The sequence below is a fragment of the Podarcis cretensis genome, assembly GCF_951804945.1.
Source record: "Podarcis cretensis genome assembly, chromosome: 6".
Classification (NCBI taxonomy): domain Eukaryota; kingdom Metazoa; phylum Chordata; class Lepidosauria; order Squamata; family Lacertidae; genus Podarcis; species Podarcis cretensis.
Genome location: NC_137175.1, coordinates 1,837,443 through 1,861,035, shown reverse-complemented (window position 1 = coordinate 1,861,035; position 23,593 = coordinate 1,837,443). Strand labels below are relative to the sequence as shown.

The 23,593-nt window shown below is 51.0% G+C and overlaps 1 protein-coding gene across 2 annotated transcripts in view; it reads right to left on the bottom strand.

The window, feature by feature from the left end:
- VSTM2L (V-set and transmembrane domain containing 2 like) overlaps positions 1 to 20,690 on the bottom strand; it is a 92,131-nt gene extending 71,441 nt beyond the window's left edge. The window contains exon 1 of one of the 2 annotated variants that reach the window (XM_079980005.1): positions 20,164 to 20,690. In XM_079980005.1, coding sequence (XP_079836131.1) covers positions 20,164 to 20,275 — 112 coding nt within the window. In that variant the 5' untranslated portion in view covers positions 20,276 to 20,690. The remainder of the gene's footprint in view (positions 1 to 20,163) is intronic. The other variant, XM_079980004.1, reaches the window with a different exon arrangement.
- Positions 20,691 to 23,593: the final 2,903 nt, after the last annotated feature.

Here is a 23,593-nt window from a genome sequence, read left to right as displayed (position 1 = left end):
TTTCCTCTAAACTCACAAAATCCCAAACCCTGCACCCTTTTTTCATAGGGGAGCTGCTCCAGCCCTTTGATCATTGTGGTTTCTGAACCTTTTTCTGTTCTACGGTATCCTTTTCAAGGTGAGGCGATCAGAACTGCACACGCTCCATTCAGAGGCTCCATTTGTCTCCTCCAGCAGGCACTGGGCTCTCGAGTGCTTTGCTGCAGATCCTTAACCCCAAAGGCCTGGTTGCAAACAACCTGAGAGTTCCAGGAAGCAGATCTTTAGAGAGGGGCCTGCAAGCAAAATCTCCCCCACCAGGATTCTCTTCCAGAGTTGGGATCAGCCAGTCGGAAGGGTGGTCTGAATGCAGAAGAAGCGGTGTCAGTGCCGCCTGACGGCAGATCTTATATTATGCACAGGTATGTTGCTAGGAAAATAAACTCTCCCTCAGTCTGTTTCAGGCAAGTGGGAATGGCAATCTGTCTGCAGAAAGGCGAGTGTGTGGAAGGCGTCTGTCCTCCCCAGAGAGAAAAAAGAGCAGCCTGGTCCGAAAATCTAAGGACAGCAGGCAACAGGCGAGACAGTTAAGCCAGAAGCAGAGATTATGCTCTTGCCACCGCAAGGTGGACTGACCTTTTCAGCAATAGTGGGTCATCCTTGGTTACCATTTCTACCTCATCCCCCCAAAGACAATCCCTAAATATACACTGCAGTTTTCTTCTACATCGACTGGGTTTCTAAGAGGTCTTTGCTTTGCCAAATGTTGGCAAGAGGTGGTCTTTATTCCTCAAGTGACGCTGCTTTGGGGTTCAAGGAACGGCTGAGTATTTCTGACAGATCCCCAGACAGCTTCTGGGGGCTTGGAGTGCACTTTCTGGTGCCTGGGAAACTGAGCCACTTGTTTAAGAGGATAGAACTAAGTCAGGGCTAGGCAACCTAAGGCTCGGGGGCCGGATGTGGCCCAATCGCCTTCTAAATCCGGCCCACAGACGGTCCAGGAATCAGCGTGTTTTTACATGAGTAGAATGTGTGCTTTTATTTAAAATGCATCTCTGGGTTATTTGTGGGGCATAGGAATTCGTTCATTTCCCCCCCAGAATATAGTCCGGCCCACCACATGGTCTGAGGGATGGTGGACTGGCCCACGGCTGAAAAAAGTTGCTGACCCCTGAAATAAGTTATTTGGCCCACTGGCCCCAGTGCATGCAGAGAGCTCTCTAGCAAAATCTCTGGGTGTGGCAGAGTTGCTGATTTATTGAGGGCCAAGAGGTGGCCGTGGGAGGGGGAGAGATGAGGAAGGAGAAAGGAAAAGAGCAGCAGCAGCGTTGAGAGGATTAAAATTCCCCTGGAGAGCTGCGGAAAGCAAAGGCGGCTGCGGGGACAGGCCGAACTGAGCAGATGCAAGAATGACATCCTAGGAGGAAATGAAGGGCAGATCTCAATCAAGGCTGTATCAGATAAAGGGGACGGGAAGGTCTTGAGCAGCCGCCAGCCAGGCCTTTCAAGGATGTTGCTGCCGAGCTGCCAGACACCGACTCTGAAAGGCGACAGGCAGAAAGGCAAACGAGCATGTTGTTCGACAGGGGCTGGGCGGGTGTGGAGGACTCCCTGGTCCTGAATGGGGTAGCTGTGCCCCTAAAGGACCAGGGGCACAGCCTGGGGCACATTTTGGACTCACAGCTGTCCATGGAGGCACAGGTCAATTCTGTGTCCAGGGCAGCTGTTTACCAGCTCCATCTGGTACACAGGATGAGACTCTACCTGCCCGCAGACTGTCTTGCCATAGTGGTGCACGCTCTAGTTATCTCCCGCCTGGACTACTGCAATGCACTCCACATGGGGCTACCTTTGAAGGTGACCCGGAAACTACAAAATCCAGAAAGCGGCAGCTAGACTGGTGACTGGGAGCGGCCGCCGGGACCACATAACACTGGTCTTGAAAGACCTACATTGGCTCCCAGTATGTTTCCGAGCACAATTCAAAGTGTTGGTGCTGACCTTTAAAGCCCTAAACAGACTCAGCCCAGTATACCTGAAGGAGTGTCTCCACCCCCATCATTCTGCCCGGACGCTGAGGTCCAGCTCCGAGTGCCTTCTGGTGGTTCCCTTATTGCGAGAAGCAAAGCTACAGGGAACCAGGCAGAGGGCCTTCTCGGTGGTGGCACCCGCCCTGTGGAACGCCCTTCCAGCAGATGTCAAAGCGATAAACAACTACCTGACATTCAGAAGACATCTTAAGGCAGCCCTGTTCAGGGAAATTTTTAACGTGTGATATTTTACTGTATTTTTGGTTTTTATGGAAGCCGCCCAGAGTGGCTGGGGAAACTCAGCCAGATGGGCGGGGTATAAATAAAAAATTACTACTACTACTATTACTACTACTACTACTACTACTACTATAGAATTGGAAGTTTGTAGAATCATGGAATTGGAATGGACCCCCAAGGGTCATCTAGTGCAACCCAGTGCAATGCAGGAACCACGGTTCAAGAATCCCTGGTAGATGGCCATCCGACCTCTGCTTAAAATCCTCCAACAAAGGAGAGTCTACCACCTTCCCCAGTCGAACGGCTTTTCCCTTCCAACCCTACAATTCTGTGGTTTCATCTCCCAGTAGAAAGTAGTCAGTGGCAAAACTCTGAAGGCCGCAAGTGGGAGGCAGTGGAGAGCGCTGGGCTTGGGGGAGCTGACATGCAGCGTGGGGTTGGGGGGGGGGGCGTGTTGCTCCGGCTCTGCTATCAATATTGCTCCTAATGTTTCTGGCTCTTTTGATGACTGTTATTATGTGTGGGGCAGTGATAGAGTGCCGCTTATTCTCTGCCTTCCACAAAGCCCCTTGTCATCATTCATGGTTTATTATGGCTCAGTGAGCCGAGGTGCTCAGAGAGACCTAATTGCCGGCTCAGCTCCTCTCCGGTGATGAAGGGCTTCCTGTTTTCCTCCCTGCATGCCTGGCCTAACAACAGGAAAATGGCCAGGCAGGTTGTCAGCGGGAGCTCAGCCTCTTGCAAACTCCTTTCCCCCCTCCCATCCTGGTTTTGGAGGGAGCAGGGAGCTTGAAAGCAAGCGAGACAGGTGTCTGTTCTGTCCGGGCTGAGCCAAATTCGGCTAGGGAAAGGGAAACCCCTCCCATCAGTCATAGAAACAAAGGATGCTGCCATCTCCCAGCTCAGCTTCTTTGTCCACCTGCCCCAGCATTGAGTTGCGTGGTGAGTTCCTCCAGTGGAAATAATGACACACAACACAATTATTAAGGTTAAGGTAAAGGTAAAGGGACCCCTGACCATTAGGTCCAGTTGCGGATGACTCTGGGGTTGCGGCACTCATCTCGCTTTACTGGCCGAGGGAGCTGGTGTACAGCTTCCGGGTCATGTGGCCAGCATGACTGAGCCGCTTCTGGCGAACCAGAGCAGCGCACGGAAATGCCGTTTACTTTCCCGCCAGAGCGGTACCTATTGATCTACTTGCACTTTGACGTGCTTTCGAACTGCTAGGTTGGCAGGAGCAGGGACCGAGCAACGGAGATTCGAACTGCCGACCTTCTGATCGGCAAGTCCTAGGCTCTGTGGTTTAACCCACAGTGCCACCCGCATCCCTATTATTAAGGTTAATGGGCTAAATAAGGCCACAACTTTATTGGTTACAGGTGATGAGCGGTATTGGCTTAGGCACTGGTCCTACCCGACTATATCCAACTCCAGCCTGTCCGCTTGAAGTCCAGGAAGGGTTAACCACCAGTAGGGGGAGTCCTGCTGATGCACATCAACTAGGAACTCCCCCGGGGTCACCGCTCGGAGGCGTGCCTTAGGCCCTCACCTGCCTAGGCTTCGGACAGGGCCACTCCCCCTGGAATCCTTTATCAGACTAGCCTTCAATATGTGGGGCAGGTGACGGCATTACCTCCCCTCTTCCATCTACAGAACAATACCAATGCCTAACCGCCACTCGAGCAAAAGGCTTGCCGCCAATACCCTCAAACCTGCAACCAATCCCTAATCCCAGAAGTTATATGGCAGGCGGCAAAGACAGAGATCCCTGGCCAGTGTCCTGCTTTAAATAAGGCAGGCCACACCCCCGTTGCCAGCCGATTGGCTGGCCAGGAGGTGACGCGGCTGGGAATCCCCCCAATCGCACACGGGCTGGGGCCGTGAAGCCCACAACTCCACCTCCTCCGAAGGGCGGAAGTGGCTTACTCTGACTGGCAGCATAAGGATGTAAGAAGGGCCTGCTGGATCAGGCCAAAGGCCCCCTGAGTCCAGCATCCTGTTTTCATAGTGGTGAACCAAAAGCCCGTTGAGAGCCTGCAAGCAGGACCTGAGTACAGTGGTGCCTCGCAAGACGAAAAGAATCTGTTCCGCGACTCTCTTCGTCTTGCGGTTTTTTCGTCTTGCGAAGCAAGCCCATTAGCGGCTTAGCGGCTTAGCGCTATTAGTGGCTTAGCGGATCAGCGGATCAGCTGATAAGCGGCTTAACGGATCAGCAGATAAGCGGCTTAGCGGCTTAGCGGATCAGCTGATAAGCGGCTTAGCGGCTTAGAAAAAGGGGGGGAAGGAAAAAAACCCGCAGGAACTCGCAAGACATTTTCGTCTTGCGAAGCAAGCCCATAGGAAATTTGTTTTGCGAAGCACCTCCAAAACGGAAAACCCTTTCGTCTAGCGGGTTTTCCGTCTCGTGAGGCATTCGTCTTGCGGGGCACCACTGTATAAGAGCCCTCTCCAGTCCTGCGTTTTCCACCAACTGGAAGCATTGGTGCCTCTGGCCGTGGAGCCAGAGCTGAGCCACCTTGGCTGGTAGCCACCAATGGCCCCCTCACAGTGCCCAATTTATGTATAAGCTAAACAAGCTCTTGCTTAGGGCCCCGCTCTCTTGGGGGCCCCAAAAAAATTAAAGAAAAAAAATCCTGGATGTACAGTGGTACCTCGGGTTAAGAATTCAATTCATTCCGGAGGTCCGTTCTTAACCTGAAACTATTCTTAACCTGAGGTACCACTTTAGCTAACGGGGCCTTCCACTGCCGCCATGCCACCGGAGCACGATTTCTGTTCTCATCCTGAAGCAAAGTTCTTAACCTGAGGTACTTTTTCTGGGTTAGCAGAGTCTGTAACCTGAAGCGCCTGTAACCTGAAGCATCTGTAACCCGAGGTACCACAGTACATTACCAAAATATAAGATAAAAAACAAATAAAATAAAACCTACATACAGCAACAGTGTTTTGTGTTGTGTCGGCTCCTCTGATGTAAGTCATGGGCCCCGCCTGCTCGCCTGCTCCCTAAAATATCCCTGCTTTGCTCCTTTCTATATATAGGGTGCCTACATTCTGCATGGACTGCTTGCATGGCAACATGTGCAAATGGCTTTAGGGCCATATAGCATCTATTCAATACAAAAAACAGTGACAGTTCATCATTGACAAAGGACAGCTGGACATATAAAGGGCCCCATTTCCTTCAGGAGCTGAGGGCCTCATCAAACCTAAATCCGGCCCTGCCCCCTCAATAGATTGGACCTGGGACCCTCTGCAGGCCACCCAGCTGCTTTGCCACTGAGCTTTGGTCCCCCTCCCTGCTTTCTGGGTCCTTCCGGCTCCCTGTGACCTACATCCCCCCTCCTAAATTCCCCCTCGACTAGGAGAATTGCTAAAATTAATTCTGCAGCTGGAATATAGCTGACTTGTGTGTTGGGTGAATTGCATGGATGAAGCCTGGAGAAGGTTCCATATATGAGAACAATGGTTGTGGGACTGAAAAGGGAGCACAGAATTGCACACTCCGCTTCCGGGGGCCCCTTTCCAAGAGACGACCTGACCCCCCGCAACCGCCTTCAGTGCAGATTCATATCAACACTAGCGGTCACCAAAGCTGAGAGGAGGGAGGCTCCCTCTTAACTGTGGAGGCAGCTGCAGATCCCAGTTTCCAATCCTGGCAGCAGAATTCTTTAGCTGAGATTGCTGCTTTGCATGGGATTTGACTGGGTGACCCTCTGAGGAGTATCGCTGCCTACTAGTTAGGACGGCTTTGCTTGTTCTACCTCCACAGCTGGTGGAGCATTGCTTCCGAAGGCCAGTTACTGGAAAACCCAGGAGGGGAGAGTTGCTCTTGTCTTCGAATTCTGCTTCTGGGCTTCCCACAGACATCTGGTGTGGGAACAGGATGCTGGACTAGGTGGGCCTGATCCAGGAGGATCTCTCCTCATGTTCTTATGTCCTAAGTAGACCCTGCCTGCCCTAGTCAGAGGTTGCAGCCTTGGGTTAATATCTACTTTCTACACTGTACCGGGGTAAACACTAACCATTTGCAGCACTGCCTATAGGAAGTAACCCCTTCAAAACCGAAGAGTCTAGAGGCACAAACTGGCCAGGAATCACAGGCAAAAGTGATGGAGAATACAGGCCAGCCTCTCCCTTGCCTGCTCAGCTGCTTTGCTCTCCTCCATCCGGCCCTTTTTCTCCGAGAGTGCTGCTTGCCCTCAGCTGGTATCTGGCGGGCAGCAGGGCAGGAGATGCTCCTGCAAGCCATCTGGCCGCTATTGTTCTCGCTTTGTAAAACTGGAGAGGGCCCTATCAACTGATGAGCCGATTCCTTCCAGTAATTATGCAATTGCCCTTTTCCACAGATGAAAGTGCCGGCCTTGGCGGGGAAGTGCTGGAGAACGTGCCGCCAGGCACCAGGGGAGGGCGATTGTTTTCCGAGCGGGCGGAGAAGAATAGTTTCCCTGACCCTATTTATTGTCATATTAGTGGCAGAATTATCTCGAATTTGCACTGTAAATTAGAGGCAAAAAAGAGAAAGCCCAGCCAGCTCAGAGATTGCCATCAGGACTGGAGTGCGCCTTGCCAAGGCACTTGAATTAACCTTGAAACCTGCAGGCATTTCTAATTCTCCTCCAGCACCAGCCCGGCGGAGGGGAGGGGGACAGATGGTGGTGGGTGCGTGGAAGGGAGAGGGGCTCTCTGGTTTAGTGCTGTCAGGTGGAGGCAATGCTGGGCAGGGACCTCTCCTTGAGCTGGGTTCTGCCAAGAGTCTATGAAGCCAGGCAGAAGGGCAGTTTGGAAGACAGTTCTCCATGGAGAAGAAGGTTCTCCAATGCCCTCTGTTATGCGATCTGGACCAGCGGCCATCTGGATGATTGGATTTCGCTCTGGCTAGCAGGACTTCTGAACCGCCAAGCAGAGGAACAGAAGAAGCAGCCCAGGTAGTCCAGCGTCCTGTTCTTCTCACAGTGGCCAAGCAGGTGACTGTGGGAAATCAGCAGTCGGGCACAAGAGTAGCCCTCTCCCCTCTTGTGCTTTCCGGCATGTGGGAGTCATAAAGCCATGATAGAGGCTTGTATTGTGCCTGCTGACCTGTTGACCAGCACCTCTGTGCCTTACAATGTATTAGAATGTATTGACCCTATATGGAGTTGTGTTTCCTCTGGGCAGTGATTACCTTATATGGTGATGGGAGTGTAAAGCCATTACTAGGAGGTAACGTGAGATACTGGCAGACCGGCCATGCAGGCAGAGGGGAACAAAGGATAATAAAATCGGAGGAGAGTGGCCGAAGGAGCTGCTTTTACCATCATGAAAATACTCGCTGCCTCATTGTGTCTTTTTTCTATGCTAAGCACCATCTAATGACGGCAGGACTTCCGTCACCGGCACCTGGTATTGCTGTCTCCAACCCTGGAGGCAGAAAAAAGCCGTCATGGCTAGTAGCCATTGAACAGAGGTGGATGGATGGATGGATGGATGGATGGATGGATGGATGGATGGATGGATTTTCCCCACATACTTGCTGACAACAGCAAGAGGTGGATACAGCAGAGGGCAACCAGTCCGCCTGCGCTGGGTGCTGAGCTGAGGGTGCTGCAAGCGTCATGGCTGAGTAGGGATTTGAACCCAGATCTCTCCCAGGACTTAGTCCAAAATTCTAACCACTACACCACACTGGCACCATGGGCATATAGAAAACCACTCATAGCTCCCTCACAGTTGTGAATTGCCTTATTTCTGGATACTTGCCTTCTATTGGCCTCCATATCTTCCAAACTGCTATTAAACATTGTGGCTGAAGCCAGGAGAGCTGCAGATATTTTCCATTTTTGGGGATCCGGTGCCCGGGACAGAAACAGTGCTCGAGATGGGGATAAAATGAAAGCTCAGCCACGAAGCTTGCTGGAGTAACCTTGGCCCAGATAAGGTAAGATGTATTTCCTTCAGATTAAAATGGGAGGGAAACCCCATTCACTGCTCCAAGCTCCCTAGTGAAATGGTGGGATGAAAACTATGAATGGGACTGAAGTGTTTTGTTCTGTCTTTAATTATTGTGCTCCATCCTGGGATTGATTGGGTTGGAAATCCATGCAAATTAGCTTCCTTTGGACTTTGAATGTGTTATTTCAGAGGTCCGATCTGAGCTGAATTCTGAAAGTCTATTTTTAATTCTCAAGTTACTACTTCCTTGTCTTGGGCTGCCTCCAATGCGGAGTCTCTTAGTGGCAAACTTGTTCTGTTGGTGAAAGGTTTGGCGCCGGTGGAACTTTGTTGCTCAAGAGAATGAAGAAGCAGGTTTGCTGGTGACTTCACTGCACAATAGATACTGCAATCTGGTGAGCCAAGTTTGATTCACTGCTCCTCCACATGCAGCCAGTCACACTTCTCTGAAGTCTCTCAGCCTCACTCACCTCACAGAGTGTTTGTTGTGGGGGAGGAAGGGAAAGGAGATTGTTAGCTGCTTTGAGACTCCTTAGGGTAGTGATAAAGTGGGATATCAAATCCAAACTACTACTACTACTACTACTACTACTATTCTTCTTCTTCTTCTTCTTCTTCTTCTTCTTCTTCTTCTTCTTCTTCTTCTTCTTCTCCTTCTTGGATTCTGTGATTCTATGATTCTGTAAGCTGAACTTCTTGTGTGCCAAAGATGCTCCCAAGGCTCCTCCAACAATTCTGATGCCAAGCTCAGAATGCACAGACTTATTACTCAATTTCCCGCAATGCAAGTCCCTGGCCCATCTCTCGGGAACACTTGCCTGTTTGCAAAGGGATAGCAAACCTCATTTGCAAAGGCCGCCTTCTGTTTGTTGCTACTTTGTTGGTTTCTAGTGGAGTCTGAGCAAAACACTTTGCATTTTTAATCTGGTGTTACCCACACTGAAATTCCTTTCAGCTGCCAAACGAATCGAAGGTGGCACTGACCAAAGCTGGGTACAAGATGCAACCCCACTTGCAAGCACACCTTTCAGCAATTGTTCACATCCCTTTGGAAAAGTTGCAAAACCGTTCAAATGGGGCTGGATATTGGCAGGAGAGGGGAAAGTGAACAGAACCCCCTTGCCAAGCTGAGAACCCCCCACCCTAGTCCTGTATAGATCAGCTGACTAAGGGGGCAGGACAGGGATGCACACTCCAGATTTATTCCAATGACCGGTGATGAGAGCTGGATGAAGGCAAAACCATTGTTTCACAGAGCTGGCAGGCAAGGAAACCCTCTGTGGAGCACATCCACCCAGTTGCCTGAGCAATGCGGATATCTTCCTCCCATTTGGAGAGTAAGGCCAATGGTTTGGTGTAGAAGGAGGGGAGGAACTTCCCTTGCCCTGTGACAGTATTATATAGCCAAATCTGATGGGCTTCATAGTGATATAACATGCTCACTATATGAACCACATTTGACTGGGATTCTATAGAAAATAATCCCTTAAGAACATCAGAAGAGCATATTATACCCCACCCATCTGGTTGGGTTTCCCCAGCCACCCTGGAGCGGCTTGCAGCACATTAAAAATTGTAAAACATCAGACATTAAAATTTTCCAGATACAGGGCTGCCTTCTGGTGTTTTCTAAAAGTGAGATAGTTGTTTATTTCCTTGACATCCGATGGGAGGGTTTTCCACAGGGCAGGTGCCACTACCAAGAAGGCCCTCTGCCTGCTTCCCTGTAACCTCACTTCTCGCAGTTAGGGAACCAGCAGAAGACCTTGGGAGCTGGACCTCAGTGTCCGGGGTGAATGATGGGGGTAGAGACGCTCTGGGTCGAGGCCATTTAGGGCTTTAAAGGTCATCACCAACACTTTGAATTGTGCACGGAAACGTACTGGGAGCCAGTGTAGATCTTTCAAGACCAGTGTTATATGGTCTTGGCAGCCGCTCCCAGTCACCAGTCCAGCTGCCGCATTCTGGATTAGTTGTAGTTTCTGAGTCACCTTCAAAGGTAGCCCCACGTAGAGCACATTGCAGTAGTCCAAGCGGGAGATAACCAGGGCATGCACCACTCTGCTGGATCAGGCCAGTGGCTCATCTGGCCCAGCATCCCGGTCTCACAGTGGCTGACCAGGTGCTTGTGGGAAGCCACAAGGAGGATTTGAGCACAACAGCACCCAACAGGCATAAATAAATGTGGGGATGAATGGAATCAGTTGAGTGTGGATGTGGGTGACTTCACTGCAAATGAATCTTAAAAGCTTCCATCGTTTGCTTTCTATCAAAAATAGGACCAGAGTTCCTAAGAACTAGCTGAAAGGGAGAGGGAGGTGCAGCCTCCTTTTGTTTCGAAGCAGTAAAGAGTGATTGGGCAGATGTAGCTTCTGCCACAGTAAGCAGAGAAGTTGCATCACCTAAACTTTCCCCTTTATCTCTCTCTGCACAACCTAAGAGATGCCTACAAAGCTCAGTGTTGGCAATCCAGATGTTTATTTGAAAAAATGGATTTTAGAATCCTCAAAGGGATATGCCGTTCATAACAATGTACATACACTACACACACACACCTCTCTTTCACACACACACACACACACACACACACACACACACACAGCATGTTCTGCACAGATGCCAAGAGATCTAGTATCTAGCAAGAAGATGACCAAGAAGTGCTGCAGAAAAGAAATCTGTTTCTGCAAGAGACACTTCATTCCCCGCCCCCAGTCCTTCCAACCACAAACTGAATGTACACCTCAGTTTTAAAGCCTGGCAACAAGCAGACACATTTCGTTTGCGAAGCGTTGTGAGAAAGACAAAGAGACCTGCCTGTGGAAACATCCAGAAGCAGGAAGGGTCCCTCGTTCAAGGATTCACGGAGCACCATTTATAAAGTGGCCTGTGTGCCACACACCCATGCACTCAGATCTACACATAGAAGCGGCTTTCAAAATCTAAGACAGCAACCCATCTGAGCATCCATAAAACCGCAGCCTGCAGAGAGGGGATAGTCCTGGAATGAATCTTAAAAAGGAGAACACCGGAAAGAGCTAGTTCATAGGAGCCAGAGGGGTAACAGGAACCATATACTGGACTGCTTTGATCAGCAGAACTGCCCCTGTTAGAGGCATCACATAATACCCATTCTACATTTGCAAGGACTCAATCTACACTTTGGAACTCCCTGCCCATTGACACCAGGCAGCCACCTTCGCTGAACCCTTCTGAGTGCTTGCTAAAAACACATTTGTTTAGACAAGCCTACCCAAATGTTCTAAGGGACGCAGGTGATGCTGTGGTCTAAACCACTGAGCCTTGGGCTTGCCGATTGGAAGGTTGGCGGTTCGAATCCCCAGGACAGGGTGAGCTCCCAAACCATCAGGGCTACCTTTACCTTACCTAGATGTTTAGAAAGTTGATGCAAGTTTTAATCAGTCCTTAACAGACTTTATTTCAACTTTTAGAAAGTTTTAAATGATATTAATTCTTCTTACTGATGATTTTATTGTTTTGCCATTTTTGTAAAACCACTTTGAGGGTTGTTGTTGCTGTTTTACCCTCAAGTAGTTCCTTAATTGTGTGAAATAAATAAAGCAAACCTATTATTACAGGAGTAAGATATTAACCAGGTTTTGACGCTGGAGGTAATGAATAGGGTAGCAGGTGTGCTGAGTATCCTGCCCACCTTCTGGAGGTCACTCCTGAGCCCAGCCCCAGCGAGAAGGCCAAGCCCTTGCCAGCCTCCTCCAGATTGCCTGCCTGCCTGCTTGTTGCTGCTTCAGCACGTCCCAGGCACAGACCGAGGACCACAGCAGAAGAGGATTTCAAGGCAGCCAACTCAACATGCTAAGCTACTTCACACACTGAGAAGAGTCTGTTCATTCACAAAACCACCACATCTTTAGGCCAGGTAGCTTAAGCATGAGTAGTCACCATTGACTTACACAAGAACATGAGAAGACCCTGCTGGATCAGGCCAGTGGCCCCTCTAGTCCAGCATCCTGTTCTCACAGTGGCCAACCAAGTGCCTGTTTGAAACCCACAAACAGGATTTGATCACAAGACCCCTCTGCCCAAAACGGGAGTTTTGTTTCTCTGTCCTGATTTTTATTCATTAGGAGACCCACTGCAGCGCGCAGATTGTGTGAGAGGCCTCAAAATAAGACCTATATTTTATTGCACTAAGTACTGGGGCAAGTGAGGGGCTAAAAGATGCGTGAAGCATGGCAGGTCTTGAAAACACCCCACTCCTTGCCACCAAGGGTTAAACGAGAGGGGATGGTGGATGGAGACCCATCATCTCAAGGGCAGCTGCTGCTTTGCTTGCACAGGACACAAACACACTTCCTGCCAGATATGGCGAAAACATCCCAGGGACCTCATCATCCGCTGCCCTACTAATGTTGCAGCAGGTAACTGTAGACCTAGCAGAGGCTGGAAAGGATGTTGTGCAAAAGACCCAGAAAACATGCTCTTTACAACCCCAGCATCTCTCCAGCTGCCTTGTCATGGGTGTGTGATTGTGACCTTGGGTATGCCTGAAACCTGTGGCTGGCCGCTAGCCTTCTCAGTGGGCCACTTGAGGGGGGTGGTCATAGGCAAGAAGCCATCACTCAACCCACCTGCCTCATCAAGGATGCTGAGCTAAAATCCACACTGCAAGTTCTGGTTGGGGCAGTTTTCCTTTCTGGGGTTTAGCCAAGAGAAGGGCACTGAGGGACTGTGTGTCAACCAGTATGACATGGGGTAGATTTGATCCACAAGCTACCAGCTGCAGACCACTAACCTAAACCTTAAACAGCTGGAAGATGGAGAGCTGGTTGCAAAATGCTGACTGCTATCCCCTTTCAGCTGCTCTCCTCCTCCTCCCCTCTCAGTCTTCTTTCTGTGTCTTCTTCAACTGTCTCAGCGGCAGAAACCTTATTTGCAAGGGAAAGAGTCCAGGATCATTCCCTGTCTGGTATCTACAACCTTAGGCTACCACTGCCAGTCAGAGTAGACAATGCTGGACAAATAACCTGACTCGGTATCATAGGAACCAAGGAAGCCACATTCCACGGTGTCACACAGAGCTCATCTCTGCTGAGCAAGGAAAGGGGTTGGCTTTAGCTCTTGGCTTTGCTGTCGCACATGTTTTGAGAATTCAAAACTAGGAATGAAATCCCACTTCCCTCCATCTCGGCCATTGCAAACAAGCCTCTCAGGGCCTGGGAGATGGGGTGCAGGGACATTTTATGGGGTGGGGGTGGGGAGTTGTGTCAGAAGCAATTTCACTAGATGAAGGCCTGCATCACAGCAGCAGGAAAAACACAGGTGGGCGGAGAATTCGTCCCTGGAAGCTTGAGGAAATCCAGCTGAATGCAAAGTGTTTGCAGGGATATAATGGAGAGTGTAATCATCAGAGGCTGAGACAAAGGGGAGAGCAGCCAAATGAGGGCAGGGGTCCAGCGAGGGGCTCTTAATTGTCTGGCCACTACGCTAAGTGGTTTATCGATGGAGATTGAAAATGCAGTGGGAAAGGATGGCCACACACCTGGTGCTACTCTCCTGTAGCTGCCTAGCAAAGCATGCCCATTCGCTGGCAGAAGAAAGTCTCTTGCTGGCAGGGAAGGAGGGCAAGCAGGCGTGGCACCACCGGGCATTCGCAGACTGCCTGCAATGGAGGCATGAATAATTGAAGGGAAAGCTAAGAGGCAGGGAGGTAGAGGAGGAGGAAGAGGAGGAAGAAGGGAGCAGGGATGTGCACTGCAGTAAAAACTGCCTCCTGGGGTGCCCTGGAGCCTGGCTAGCTGCTGGACACAGAGAAAGAGACGCCGTGCTGGAGGCTTTGTTTTGCTGCCTGCCTGGTTGGCAGAGCACACAGCCTACATTTCCAGGAAGCTCAAGGGGGGAAAGGGAGGGAGGGAGGAGGGGACTCCATCCACTCCTGCTGACCAATTAAAGAAAGAAGGGATTCTAACTGGCTACATGCTCACTGCAACATTGGGAAATTACGGTGGGCAGAGAGGAGACCCCTAGACCCCGGCACAAGGAGGGTCTGTTGGGTAGTTTGCAGAGATTGTGGGTCAGCCGGAAAAGACAAGAACCAGTGAAGGATGGAAGGTCAAAGGCTGGAGTTTCAGCACAAGGTGTCCTTTACCTGCACGGGAAAAACTCTGACAGGGAAATGGGCTGAAACTGAAGCCTCAGGCTGGCATCAGAGGAGTTTCGGTGGTGTCTTCTGCAAGAAATATTTGGGTGGCTTAATCCTACTGTGAAGAAGGACACAGTCAGTGCTATGCCAATCTCCACCTGGTCCCAATAACTTTGTCAAGTTAAATCACCATGTTTCATTCCCATCCAATGACACCTTGGTGTGTAGACTGAGGAACTCAAGAACTCCGATGAAAGCAGGGAAGTGATCTTTGCAATACTGTCCCTTGCATGGTGGTGGGCGACCAGCTCCTGTGATCTACAAAACTACCGAGACCTGCAGCCTAACCCAGAGCAAAGCCCCCTCCTCAATCTCCTGGGCAAAAAAGACGTCCCTGCCCTAATGCTTTTCCACAGGACCTAATCCAAGCCGGACCTGCACCCAACAGCATTTTGGAAATGGAGTTCCTGGGGAGTTTTCAGAGACCAGATGCACAGCTTTCAGAGTACGCCTCCCAAGCTGCTCAACTTGAACCCTGCAGCAATTTCCTCAAAGCAATTGCATAAATCCACAGGGGACTTGAGCCTGAGAGATGCAATACACCCTCTGGCCATTTGCAGCAGTGGAGCTGCAGAGCAGCAAATATCAAGCAGCCGGTCCGTCCTGGAGGTGTTGGGAGGAGTGTGCCTGGTCCCCACGGGCAAGGGAAGTCTCTCCTGCAGAAGGTTGTGGGCTTCAGGGGTGAGAAACAGCTTGACTACAGCTCCCATCATCCCCAATGATCAGCCACACTGACTGGGGCTGATGGGAGTTGGACTCCTATGATACTTTGAGAGCCACAGACTCTGCCATCCCTGGCTTAAGGAGTTTCAGCTTTATGGCTTTCCTTCTGTGAGCCCCCTGGCCTCTCTTTTGCAGTATTATAGTGCTATGGTTGTGTTTGGGGCAGCAGCAGCAACAACAACAGCCATCTTTAAATATCTCAACTGTTGTCACATAGAAGAAAGAACAAGCTTGTTTTCTCCTGATCTCGAACCAATCCCTTCAACTTAGAAGAAAGGAGTTTCTGACTAAATATCAAGGAAAGCTTTCTGACAGTAAGAGCTGTTTGACAATGGAACAGACTCCTTTGGAGGTGGTGGACTCTCCTTCCTTGGAGGTTTTCAAGCAGAGGTTGGATGGCCATCTGTCCTGGATGCTTTAGCTGAGATTCCTGCATTGCAGGGGGTTCGACTGGATGACTCTGGGTGTCCCTCCCAGCTCTACAATTCTATGGTTCTATTACTGGAATAGTAACTGGGCCACCTGCTGGTGCATGTCAGGAATCAGGCCCCACCTGCCCTCAATACCTCCCTGCTTCCTTTGGGTCTGGCTCACCCAGTTTCTTCCTGCTTTCTTTTACAGTGGCTGCCATGAGGTTGGTCAGCAGCTCCCACTGGCTTCCCCTCTTTGCTCCCTGCTGCTCTTTGGCTTAGAACAGCCTTTCTCAACCTGTGGGTCCCCAGATGTTGTTGGACTACAACTCCCATCATCCCTAGCTAGCAAGGCCAGAGCTCAGGGATGATGGGAGTTGTAGTCCAACAACATCTGGGGACCCACAGGTTGAGAACCGCAGGCTTAGAACATAGGGAGCTGCTTAATACTGAGTGAGAACCAGTATAAGATGGATTGAGTAAGTCTATCTAGCTCAGTCTTGTCTACACTGGCTGATAGCAGCTCTCTGGGGTTGCAAGCAGAGTTTTCTCCCAGCCCTTCCTGGACCCTGCCACCTTCTGCCTCCAAAGGAGATGCTCTGCCACTGAACTATGGCTTCTTCTGTTTCAACCTTTCCCAGGCTATGTGCACCCAGCATTTTATTCCAGAATCAATGGAGACGGAGCACTCTCTCGCCCCCCTACGTATCCACCCAAAACCTAAATCTATTGCATATTTCTTGCCCCTGAAAGGTGCTTCTTGAGAAGCTGGTTTCATTCTGAAAACAAAAGCTCACCGCAGACTGATTCGGCATTACCCTGTCCTGCATCCATTTGAAAACACATGTAGGTGGTCCCAGAAATTCACGGAGGGGGCATATCCACACCTCCCCAATAATGCTGTGGGTGGTCATATAGCAAGATCATAATCACCACTTCCTTCTTCATTCATCTGGAGCACGTGCAGAAGGGAAAAGGCACAGAGAGCCTAATCAAGGGGAGGCTTTTCAAATGTGTATCAGGTAACCCGCCCCCCCACCCATGTGGATGGCAGGATCCATGATTATGCTTGTCATTAATCACCTGTCCTTCACTCAAAGGGTGGCTTGCAGCATTAAAATACAGTATTAAAAACAACTGGAAACAGCTTACACAATCATAAAAACATACATCTCAATTGTCAAATGCTAGAAGGGAAGATGTGCACGAGTGATTCCGGATGGAGAAAACACATGTTTTTGTGTGTGCTGCAAAAGGGTTAGCATGTTTCTAGCCCTAAACTCACACCCTTCCTGATCCCACCATGCCTGTTGGGCTTCAGTCTTCCTCCATTTCCATACAGTGTCCTCTATCTCCTGAACTTGTGTGGTGCCTGGAATAGGTTCATGCAATCTCCACCAACATACACATCCAAGGTTGTTGGGGTTTTTTATCTCCTCCTGTGAGACTCTCTTCACAGGTTTGCCTGTGACTGCCTGAAGTCACCTCATGGTGGGGGAGCTGCCTGAGCAAACCCATCCCTTTGGTTCCCCCAACCCTTGAGCCAGGCCTTTGCCCGAGTCCAGTTCAGGGAAGGTGTCATGATGACGGCCAAAAGGAGGTGTCAGTGGTGGGGATTATATAGCCAGTCCCCTTTCTGCCCCTGCCTTCTTTTCAATACGTCACCACCAGCTCTGTGGTTCATGCTCCTTGCTTCCCAGGGAGTTATTGTGGCCTCCGCCTCCTCCGCCTCCTCCACCTCCCCATCTCACTGTGCCAGGAGGAAGCTGTTCCAGCAAGTAATGAAATGGCCAATCTCCAATCTGCTAAACAGCCATTGATACCAGTTCCTTGCAAACTGCACTTTCCTCAAATTGGTATTCACCTACTGATCACGAGTGGCTTATTATACACGATCCACTTACTCACTGCTCCTCAGCCTCGTTAATAAAGGCTTTTGGTTGTGATTAAGTGAGTTGCTGCAGAACTACTCCTGGTCGCAGGCTCTGCAATACTGGGGCTCTCGCTGCTTCCCCGCTTTGCAAGAAACAAAACACAGCAACCCCTAACAAACGAGTCTCTGACTCTTCTGGACTCAGGAAAGGCAGGGTGGCTCATAGAGCATGCTGGTCAAGCCAAGGGGGGATTGCTGCACCCCAGAAGCTGCCTGGGGCCTGCTCCCTAATGGGCGCGGCACTGAAATCCTTCCCCTCTGCCTAAGCCTCACACCACCGCACAGCCAGATATGCAATGCAATCCGGTCCAGTCCCTGCCTTGCAACAGGGTGATATTAAACTTCCAGGACATTTCTGCACCAGAGGTCAGTGAAAGCAGCCAGCTCTGTCCCTAGAAGGGTAAGCTGACCAACTCCCCCAGCCTCACCAGTTGCTAACACAGCTTGCACCTCTTCCCCTTGCCATAAACTGGTTTCCTGGGCAAATGGAGGGGGAGGAGTGAAGAAGTGTTGTGGAAGGCAAGGGAAAAGAAGCAGGGTGGTGGAAACGCTTCCCCAAACACTGCCAGCTGAAACTGCTGCCTCTCCTCCAGGGGTATATCTGGTTCCCACCACATCCAGGGTTAGGGGGGTGTTCCTTTTTAAATAGGGTTCCTCTTGGTTTTCCAACTTGTTGTGGTGCCTGATTTATTTATCTTAAGGCACTGTTCCCAAAGAGGATGCCAGCCTCTTCCTTCTCCCCCAGCTTCTCTCCTGGATTTGTGCCCAAGCTCATCCTAACCTTAACCCCGGCTCCAAAAAGTCCTAATCACTTTTTCTAGGAGGTCTTTCTTTGGACTTTAGCAAGCCTGTGAAGGAAGGGAGTTGTGCTATTCCAAAATCTCCAACCCCAGCTGGCGCTGCCACCAGGATGCAGGATCTGATTGAGGATCCATGTAATCCAGAGCCCTCCATCCAACAGCAACCAGCTAGATGCCGTCAAGGAAGCCCACAAGCTGGGCACAACACAGGACACTCCTGCCGCCGCCTCCTCTGCTATCTGAGAGGTTTAAGGAAGGCCATTGCGGTGGTGCCTGTTCAGGGCTATTGTCTGGAGACCCTCTATGCCTCCCCCTGCCACCACACTGCTTGCAGTCAGCTAAGACCCTCAGGCTCCTGCCTTGATGAAGAAAGTTCAGGGTGCCCCCTCGGCAGTTTCTCTGGGACCAAACCACCCAGGAGGACACCCAGGTGTTTTTGTTTTTTTTAAGCATCCTGAGCAGTCAGGATTTGCAAGGGGATGCTTAAACTCCACCTGAGTTCTTGGGTGTCTGTGTTGGAAAACTGGGCAGATGCTAAGAGCAGGAAAGAGCTACTCTGGGCAAGAGCATCCTCAGAGCTGTGGGACAGGTACTCTCCTGGGACTCCAGGTGAGGGTGACATCCCCAGCCCTGTGTAGATACTCCTTCAGGGACTGAAAGTGGGACCTTCTGCTTTGGAAGCAGGTGCTTCCCACCTTCCACAGGTGAGGCCCACCATCTTCACCCTGCTGACTCCCTATGGACAGAAACTATTTATCACAACATCATGGAATTGTAGAGTAGGAGAGGATCCAAAGGGGCGTCTAGTCCAACCCCCTGCAATGTGGACCAAGATCGTGGCCACAACTTGGGCAGAGAGGAACGAAGGACGTCTACAGAGAAACTCCAGAAGTTAGAAATAATCTGGCTGTGCCTGTGTACATGCAGTGTGCGTGCCTCCCCTCATAGATTCGGTTTTGTGCACAGATCCGGCTCAGATGTGAGGTTTCTGACTCTTCCATATGCTTAATTGGGGGCTCTCTCTCCCCCCACCAACAGCCACGCAGCCTCTCTTCCTCCTATACATTTCCTGCTCTGCTGTGCCAAACTGGAGAGCGGTTTCCCTGGGGAGGGGTCTCCCAGTCTTCCTTTCAAACAAAGGGTGGGATTTCGAGGAAAGACACCCCCCCCCCACACACACACCGCATTAAAAAAGTTCTCTTCCTAACTTACGCATATCCTGCCTCCCGTACCGAATCGCCTGGACTGATTTTGCCTCCCTTCGTGGACAGAAAAAAGGTTGCCTCGACCTCCCCCGCGACGCCAGCCCTGCCCTCACAATCGCTTTGCCGCTTACAAACAACCAAGTCCCGGTCTCTCTCTCTCTCTCTCTATCTCTCTCTCTCTCCCCCCCCCCCTCTCTCTCTCTCTCTCCCCCCCCCTCTCTCTCTCTCTCTCCCCCACCCCAATCAACGCCCCGCAAACTGGCAAAAATTATATCGCCTCCACTTCCCAATCCACAACCGGAGGACTCGCAATTTCCATCCCGAGCAGTTAAAAATGGGGGAGGGGGGACGCGTTGGTCGTAGACAGCAATAGGAGGACGACCACATTCTGCCTCGCGGTCCCAATTTGGGCAGAGGCACGATTCTGCCCGGACGCCAGGGGGTGCCCGTTGCCACCGCTCCCGGAGAAACCCTATTCGGACTCTGCGCCAACGCTCCGGACTTGCCCCCCCCCCGCAGCAACTAACACGGGGTAACTAACACGCCACCCATGAAAAATGTGTGTGGGGGATACGACTTTGTGCCCTACAAAGCTGGGTGTGGGTGGGTGTTTAAAGGGGGGTTACAAAGCGGACTATGCGGAGCGAAAGGATATTGAGCAGTTGATCATTTGATGCGGGGGCACCCATAGGACCCACCCCACCCTGCGGCTCAGCACCCCCGCTCGGTCCACTCACCGTTGCCCGAGATCTGGTTCTCCCACTGCGGGGGCCGCGAGGAGGCTCCGAGCTGCAGGTAGAGTCCCACGGAGTGGCAAAGGGCCAGGGTCAGGCCGAAGGCGCCCCCCATCTTCTTCGTCGTCGTCCTCCTCCTCCTCCCGTCCGTCCGCCCGCCGCCCGTCTCACATCAGGGAGGGCCAGAAGCAGCCGGCGGCCCCCGCCCGATCCGTCGCCCCCGCCGCTGCTCCGGGTGGTGCTGAAGCCGCGGAGAAAGATGCTGAGCCGCCGCCGCCGCTGCCTCGCCTCGCCCCGTCCCGCTCGCCTCCTCCTCCTCCTCCTCCTCCTCCTCCTCTTCCTTCTCCTCCTCGGCTCCGCTCTGCCAGCCGAAGACTGCGGGACTCTTCCCTACGGCGGAGGGCGCCACAGTGCAGCGGCTGCCGCTCGCTCGCTCTGCCGTCCGGCGGAGGGATCCGGCCGAGGGCTTGATTGATCGGCAAAGTTTCTCCAAGGGGATCGGTTTTAAAGCCGCGACGGCGCGTCCCTGGCCTGGAGGGGAGAGAGAGAGAGAGGCACCGTCTTGCAAAATTGGAAGTAGGGGCGCGGATGAGACCCGCAGCTCCCCAGAACAGGCGGCGGTTTTCTCCGCCTTCTATTCTGCTGGGGGGGGGGCAGTAAAGATGCTCGACTTTTGCAAAATAAAAGGGTGGCACCTAACACCTAACATGAGGGTGTGCACGTCCCGTGTATTTAAACCCGTGAAATTTAGTTCGGCAGTGATTCTACTGTAGCCTCCCCCACCCACTTCACTATCTAAAAAGTGGGCGGGGGGGGGTTTCACATTTTCTTCTGGTGACAGGGCTGGGGAGGGTCTGTTCAAGCCCACCTAAGAGCCCAGTCCTTATCCCCTTCGCTCCATCTCGCCCGCCTCAGTCCTTTTCAGGACATGCATCGGCGTGGAGGATTGACCTGACGTTGGTAGACAGGAGGTGAAGTGGGAAGGGGGAGCAGCTGAATGCCCCCCTCGCCCTCCCCAGCCGCCTACAAGGCGCCCCACCTTCACTACAGAATCAGACTCTGTGGTGCTGTATCTCTTCGAGACACGCCCGGGAAGTGGATTAGATCTCTCCTGCTTTATTTATCACCATATATAATTTATGGTGTTATTTTTAACAGGAACGCGCCTGCCTGCCTCGAGAACAAAGCGCATTGCTTTGCAAGCTCGTGCATTCCTGAGCTTGGAGACGGGGACTCATCCTGTCCCCTAGTCCCTAACAACTGGGAAATGCTCTGCACCGTTGCTTGCAAGGGGACCTGGCCTTGTCGCTTGACGGCACTCAGAGATCAGGAGCTGGCCCGGAGCACATGGCGGTGCAGCTGCAAACCGCTTCAGCACCGGTCCGCGGACAGCTCCCGCAGCGCCAGCGGCCAAGGACGGGGGCTTTCAGAACCATGTCTGTGGACAGCGCTCGATTGGCTTCAGCACCTGCGCGGACGGACAGCGCCCTTTCTCCCCTAGCAAGATGGGAATTCCTTTCCAGATTTGGGTCAACTTTAGGGTCTATTCAGGGACGCGGGTGGCGCTGTGGGTTAAACCACAGAGCCTAGGACTTGCTGATCAGAAGGTCGGCGCTTCCAATCCCCACAACGGGGTGAGCTCCTGTTGCTCGGTCCCTGCTCCTGCTAACCTAGCAGTTCGAAAGCACATCAAAGTGCAAGTAGATAAATAGGTACCGCTCCGGCGGGAAGGTAAACGGCATTTCCGTGCGCTGCTCTGGTTCGCCAGAAGTGGCTTAGTCATGCTGGCCACATGACCTGGAAGCTGTACGCTGGCTCCCTCGGCCAATAAAGCGAAATGAGCACCGCAACCCCAGAGTCAGCCACGACTGGACCTGATGGTCAGGGGTCCCTTTACCTTTAGGGTAAAGGGTTGAATATGCAGAGTCCCGTGCACAGCGGAATGATGAGGAATACGTGCACATACTCTATATTGCTTTATTTACATTTCAAAGCTGGTAGATTACAGAAAAACATCTTGCCTCTGCCGGAGCAGAGAATGGCATCCTCTCTCCTCCGAAGCACGGAGAGAATCACAGTGAGAACTGTGTGAACAGTGAAAAACAGGAAACCAGTGAACGTCACATCCAGTCTCCCTTTCCCGTGGGAAAACCCAACAGTACTCTGACTGGAATGTAAACATTGTCTTGTGACAAGCCTTTCGCTGCACAGTGAAGAGAGCAGAAACCAACATCCTCCCCCTTTCTGTGAACATCACTGGGCAGCGTGTTCGTACAATATCAGTACAAACCCAACTTCTGCACATAGGTACAGTGTTGATCCCTTGATACAATCTTGGACAATACATCAGCAGGAATTTCATTACCTGGCATATAGGACACCGTTACGAGTCCCTTCTGAATACGTTCCCTAGCATGTTGCAACTTCAATTGCAAGTGCTTCGTGCTTTGCTTACAACCTTCAGAATTCAGCAAAGCCAAACATGCTTTGTTGTCCTGGTAAACCTGGATTGGACATTTGACAGGAATTTTCATGTCTTTGCACAATTGTAACAACCATTCACAATCCTTAAGTGAATAAGACAGTGCATTCAGTTCAGCTTCACAAGTACTTAAGCTAACTGTTGTTTGCTTCTTGCATGACCAATCAAATAGACCCTGATTGTACATGTAGCAAACTCCAGACGTACTTTTCCTGTCTGTTGTGTCACCTCCAAAACTTGCATCTGCAAATATCTCAACACCACCAGACTTCTGATTGTTAAATCTCAGTCTGTAATGCATAGTGCCTTTCAAATAGCGCGCTATACGTTTCAGAGCTTTCCAATCCTTAACAGTAGGATTGTTGACTTGTCTGCTTAGCAAATTACAGCTAACAGCAATGTCTGGTCTTGAACATCTGGCAATGAAGTTTAGCTTGCCTAGCACACATCTGTACAGTGTAGTGTCAGAAAATGCTTCTTCAGTGTCATCTACCTGATAACCTGTTGTCATCGGTGTGTCTACAGGGTTAGCATCCATCAGGTTTAATTTGCCTAACACATCAGCAATTTTCCGTGACTGGTGTACTAGAATGTTACCATCTTGATCTCTCTCTATTTCCAGAGATAGGTAGTTGTTTACCTCACCAAGATCTTTCATGTCAAAGTGTTCTTTCAGTTGAGCTAGGGCGTTATTGTACATTGTGACATCTTTCCAAAAGAATAATAAATCATCAACATAAAACAAACAATACAGTTTCTTTTGCCCCTCCTCTTTGACAAATACACATGGATCAGCTTTCCCTTGCTGAAAACCTAGAGAAAACAATACTTCAGTGAGTTTTGTGTGCCAACACCGTGCACTTTGTTTGAGACCATAAAGGGACTTTTTCAGAGCACAAACAAATCCCTGTTTTACCTGTACGCCATCAGGTGGAAGCATATAAAGAGATT